This window comes from Herpailurus yagouaroundi, unplaced genomic scaffold (genome assembly GCF_014898765.1).
Source record: "Herpailurus yagouaroundi ecotype Mexico unplaced genomic scaffold, PumYag 65354, whole genome shotgun sequence".
Taxonomy (NCBI): Eukaryota; Metazoa; Chordata; class Mammalia; order Carnivora; family Felidae; genus Herpailurus; species Herpailurus yagouaroundi.
The window spans coordinates 1-5,322 of record NW_024418567.1 but is presented as its reverse complement, the minus strand read 5'-3'; the positions used below and the strand labels follow the sequence as shown (position 1 = coordinate 5,322).

The 5,322-nt window shown below is 56.3% G+C and overlaps 1 protein-coding gene across 1 annotated transcript; it reads left to right on the top strand.

The window, feature by feature from the left end:
• Positions 1-6: 6 nt before the first annotated feature.
• Positions 7-5,303, top strand: LOC121024499 (caspase recruitment domain-containing protein 10-like). The gene is made up of 4 exons (XM_040466727.1): positions 7-289; positions 1,169-1,306; positions 3,221-3,575; positions 5,063-5,303. Exons 1-4 carry the CDS (start codon positions 55-57, stop codon positions 5,109-5,111), a joined length of 777 nt encoding a protein of 258 aa, XP_040322661.1. The 5' UTR covers positions 7-54; the 3' UTR covers positions 5,112-5,303.
• Positions 5,304-5,322: the final 19 nt, after the last annotated feature.

The following is a 5,322-nucleotide window of genomic DNA, read 5'->3' as shown; positions in this document are numbered from 1 at the left end:
CCCTGCTGATCGGCCCCCTCGCGCCTCCGGCCCGCAGACCCCGAGGACGCGGCCATGCCGGGCGGGGCCGAGGCTGGCGAGGCGGAGGACGAGGCCGGGGCCGGCTCGGGGTCCGAGGCGGAGGAGGACGCTCTGTGGGAGCGGATCGAGGGCGTCCGGCACCGGCTGACCCGCGCCCTCAACCCGGCCAAGCTGACGCCGTATCTGCGCCAGTGCCGGGTCATCGACGAGCAGGACGAGGAGGAGGTGCTGAGCACCTACCGCTTCCCGTGCCGCGTCAACCGCACCGGTGAGCCGCGGGGGGCGCGTGGGGTCGGGCCTTTCCCCCGGGGCTGACTGTCCCCCGAGCGCGGCGCACGGAGCCTTGGAGCCGGAGGCCAGGGGTTCTGGTGCCCCCCCCCCCCCCCTCCCGCCTCCGCCTGAACCACCATCACGACCCGGCGGATCTTTGGTGCCCAGACGGGCATCTGGGTTTTGTCTGCCTTGCAGTTGCCTCCCGCTTCCTGGGCCCGCTCTGGAGCAGGGAACTTGGATTGTGGTTGCCAGCCGCAGTCTAGATCTGGGACCTAGTGGATGGACAGGGCATCTTTCTTGTGCCCTTTGATCTCTTGGGTTCTGTCTGTCCTCTCCTGCCGTGTGCCACGCATTCCTTGGAGAGTTATTTCCCCCTAAGTGCTCAAGACCCGTCACAGCTTTGTGAGGGTGCCCTCTCCCACAGGGTTGTGTCCTTGAACCAGAGCTGGCAAAGGGATGAGGGTCTAATGGCGGCATTTCAGGCCTTGGCCGGTGGGAGAAATACAGTGTATTACTTTGCGTTTGGGGATGGAGGGGACTCCTCTGTGCCATTGAAAAGGCAGGGAGTGTTCGCTGGCCCTGTATCTGTGTGTGTGTGTGTGGGGGGGGGGGTAGGCTGGGGGTTGGGAAGCTGTTGCAGCACAGGTACCCTGGCGGGAGGGTCCTGGCTTTCCTGGCTGTGGCAGACAGGCTCTCCCCACCGATGTGTCGAGACAGGCCCCCGTGTGTGTCACTGACTCAAAAATCTGGAGAAATAAAAAGTCTGGGGAACGTGGGCCCTGGGGCATTGGGGAGGAGGGAAAGGGGGAGGAAGTGGCTAGGCCCTGGGGAAAGTCCTGACCTTGACCCCTGGGTATCCCCTGCCACTCCCCAGGGCGCCTGATGGACATCTTGCGCTGCCGCGGCAAGAGGGGATATGAGGCCTTTCTGGAAGCCTTGGAGTTCTACTACCCCGAGCACTTCACGCTGCTCACGGGCCAGGAACCTGCCCAGCGCTGCTCCATGATCCTCGGTGAGTGAGTCCACAACAGGTGCTGGTGCCTCGGACACCAGTACAGAGTTTCCTTACTCCATCCCTGTCGGGAGGCACTCTCATTATTCCTGTTGAACAGATAGGGAAACCGAGGCATGGGGCGATCTGAAGCAGTTTGCCCAAGTTGGGATTCAAATCCATTTAGTCTGAACTCAAAGCCTGAATACTTTTATTTTTTATTTTTTTGAGAGAGACAGGGTGCGAGTGGGGAAGGGTCAGAGAGAGAGAGGGAGAGAGAGGGAATCCCAAGCAGGCTCTGTGCAGTCAGTGCACGGAGCCTGACACGGGACTCGAGCTCCTGAAACCATCAGATTATGGCCTGAGCCGAAGTTGGATGCTTGACTGACTGAGCCACCCGGGTGCCCCCAGGAGCATCTTTTCTGTGTGCACGTTTGTGCAAACGGGTGTCTCAGGAGGAGAGGATCTGGGAAGGAAAATTTCTCAAAGACTCCTATGTATTTTAAGTGTGAAATCGATGTTCATCCCGCCACCAGTGTATGAGTGCACATTTTGCTCTACCGTCATGAATCCTGGGGATCATCTAAAAACACTTTGGCCAATTCTGATCTGTCAAAAATAATACCTTATTATTTTAAACTTGTACTTCATTGAGACACGTAATTCACAGCTTACTAGTTAGTAAACCTTGGGCAAATGACTTGACCTTTCTGTGCTTTGGTGTTTTTGTCTTTATTTTATTTTATTATTTTTTTAATGTTTATTTATTTTGGAGACAGAGAAAGAGAGAGCATGAACAGGGGAGGGTCAGAGAGAGGGAGACACAGAATCGGAAGCAGGCTCCAGGCTCCGAGCTGTCAGCACAGAGCCCGACGTGGGGCTCGAACTCATGGAGTGTGAGATCATGACCTGAGCCGAAGTCGGATGCTTAACCGACTGAGCCACCCAGGCACCCCAGTGTTTTTGTCTTTAAAGTGGATGTAATAGCAGTACCTACCTCATAATCTTGTCATGCAGTTAACTAAATTAATTTCTTTAGTGCAAAGAATGAAGTTAAACGTTAGTGGCTGTTATTGTCACCATTATGATTATTATTGCTGGTGAGTTGGAGCATATTTTCCTTTGTTTATGAACTTGCCTATTAATAGTTGTTCCTCATGTATTTGTTTGCTTTTTGTTATTGATTTGTAGGACCTCTTTATATATTGTGGCTCTGAATCCTTTGCTGCATCGGTTATATTTTCACCTGCTCTACTTCTTACATTTTAACTTTATTTTTGTTATATTTGTCGTGGTTAGGAGCTTAACATTTTTTTTTTTTTTTTTTTAAATTTTTTTTTTCAACGTTTATTTAGTTTTGGGACAGAGAGAGACAGAGCATGAACGGGGGAGGGGCAGAGAGAGAGGGAGACACAGAATCGGAAACAGGCTCCAGGCTCTGAGCCATCAGCCCAGAGCCCGACGCGGGGCTCGAACTCACGGGCCGCGAGATCGTGACCTGGCTGAAGTCGGACGCTTAACCGACTGCGCCACCCAGGCGCCCCATTAACATTTTTTTTTTTTTTTTTATATGGATTTGTCCATTTTCTCTGTTACAGCTCTTATTGATTTGTAGGAGCTCTTTATATATCGTGGCTCCCACTTCTCTGTTATATTGGTTATACTTTCTCCCGTTCTGCTGTCTTTTAACTTCTTTGTTACATCTTTCACTGTTCAGATCTTCAACAGACTTTTGTATGGATTTGTCCAATTTCTCTTTTCTAGGCTCTAGATTCTGTACCTTCTTTAGGAAGGCCTCCTCCACTCCAGAATTATCAAACTACATGCCCGAATCTCCACCTCGTGTTTTTGTGGTTTGGGTTTTTCTGCGCAGGCTGCCGGCCCGCTGGATTTTTATCTGCTTGCCCTGACTTTTCTCTCCCCCGTCCCTGGCAGATGAGGAGGGGCCCGAGGGCCTGACCCAGTTCCTGATGACGGAGGTGCGACGGCTGCGGGAGGCTCGCAAGAGCCAGCTGCAGAGGGAACAGCAACTGCAGGCTCGCGGTCGGATGCTGGAGGAGGAGCGGGCCGGACTGGAGCAGCGGCTGCGGGAGCAACAGCAGGCACAGGAACGCTGCCAGCGGCTGCGGGAGGACTGGGAGGCGGGCAGCCTGGAGCTGCTGCGGCTCAAGGACGAGAACTACATGATCGCCATGCGCCTGGCACAGCTCAGCGAGGAGAAGAACTCAGCCGTGCTGCGCAGCCGGGACTTGCAGCTGGCGGTAGGCCCTGGGAAGGTGGGCAAGGTAGAGTGGGGAGGGGGCAACCTTTGCAAAACAGTGACGGCACTGCGGCACCCGGCGTGTGTCCCCGAGCCACCGTGTGCCAGCCGTCGGACAACGGGGCCGGTCCCTTCACCGTCCCGTGCCTCTGTTTTCCCATCTGCGTCATGGGGATGTTGGTAGCGTTTCCTTCATTGGCTCGCGGTGGTGGCTGTCAACCAGGGGTGATTCTGCCCTCCCCTGGGAACGTGTGGCCGTGTCTGGAAACGTTTTTGGCTGTCGCGACTAGGAGTGTGTTAGTGGAGCCCCGGGACGCTGCTAACCAGGACGGCCCCCACACCCGAGAATTATCTAGCCCCAGATACCGGCAAGTGCCGAGGTGAAGAAGCCTTGGTTAATGACGGTTCCGTGAGTTGAAGACCCAGGGTTCTAGACGCATTGAGTGCCTGGTGCTGTTGGTGTTCCAACCCGTATCGTCATCAGTCGCTGATGGCATTAAGTGCTGCTCTGCGCCATGCAGTTTACACGCGTCGCGTCATGTGACCCCGCTGCGCGCGATTTCGTTTTGAAACATACACACTGAGGCTTGGAGCGTGGAGGCCCTTGCTCAAGGTCACAGAGCCCGGAAGCGGCACAGCCTGGCCTTTGCACAGGTCCGCCTGGCACCGGGGCTGGCCTCCGGCCCCTAATGCTCTGCTTGCTGCCTGCTCCCATCCAGGTGAGAGCTCACCAGTCCCCCCTGAGCGGCGGGTGAGGGGGCTGAGAAACCAAGCCTCGCTTTCTTGCTTCCTTCCTGGGGCTTAGCGGAGGAGGTAAAGCCGGTGTTTTATTGCTTCAGGGAGTTGTCCAGAGGACTTGCTGAGTTCGTGCTCGTGGAGGATTTAACAGGTGCCAACGGCACACGGTTAGCTGTCTCCCAACAGTACTGTACGAGGTTCCCTGGGGTGGGTTCTGACTGTGTGATTTGAAGCCCCCCGATCTGTGAGCCTCAGCTGTCGCCGTGATGCTGCAGGTGGTGGGTACCCGGGGACGGAGGGTGGCCGGTGGGAGGTGCCGGTGCCTCATTGCACCAGAGCCCGTGGCTGTGCATGCTGGTGGGTGGACGTTTGGGGAAGAGAATCCTGATCGGAGGCATCGAGGCCACAGGTTGAAAGGCAGCCAGGCCCGCTTAAGGGTGCAGGTGGCCGATGGGAGGGTGTGAGGTGAGGTGGCTGGGAGGCGGTCGTCTGAGGGTCTGCTTGGTGTTTAGCACGAGATGGGCCAGCTGAGGCCTCGGACTGTTGGCAGATTGAGGAAAGGCTGGCACGTGCAAGGCGCCCCCGGTTGCCTTATCCTGGTGGGAGGTCACGGACGAGGATGCCCTAGGAGTGGTTCGGCACCTCCAGTCTCCGGGCTCAGTCCTCACCGTTGGCCCTGTACCAACTCCGTTACTTTTTCAGTAACTCTCTTGGGACAGGGTGGGGGGGCACACTGCTCTTGTCCCCGTTTCTGGATGAGGAAACTGAGGCACGGAGAGGCTGGCTGGAGCATTTCCCAGGATCCGAGGAGTGAAGAGGGTGGCCTAGGCTCCCCCCACGCTTCACTGCGTCTGCTTCCTCTGACATGGATGTGGGGTTTGCTGTGAGGTTTTCCTAGAAGAAAGTTCTGCTTCTCAGAGAGGAAAGTGTGACGGCCACCGGTCCAGCAGCGTCAGGAGGGGCGTGGCCTGTGTCACCGTTGGGTTGGGTCCCCTGAAGTGGCAGACGTGTGCCTGTGACTGGGGCGGGGGGGGGGGGG

Excerpts from the sequence above, each read along its gene's own strand:
- LOC121024499 (XM_040466727.1), top strand. The coding sequence starts at position 55 with ATGCCGGGCGGGGCCGAGGCTGGCGAGGCGGAGGACGAGGCCGGGGCC. Across the intron at positions 1,307-3,220 it reads GCGCTGCTCCATGATCCTCG|ATGAGGAGGGGCCCGAGGGC; the intron begins GTGAGTGAGTCC and ends CGTCCCTGGCAG. Across the intron at positions 3,576-5,062 it reads GGGAAGGTGGGCAAGGTAGA|GCTGGCTGGAGCATTTCCCA; the intron begins GTGGGGAGGGGG and ends AGGCACGGAGAG.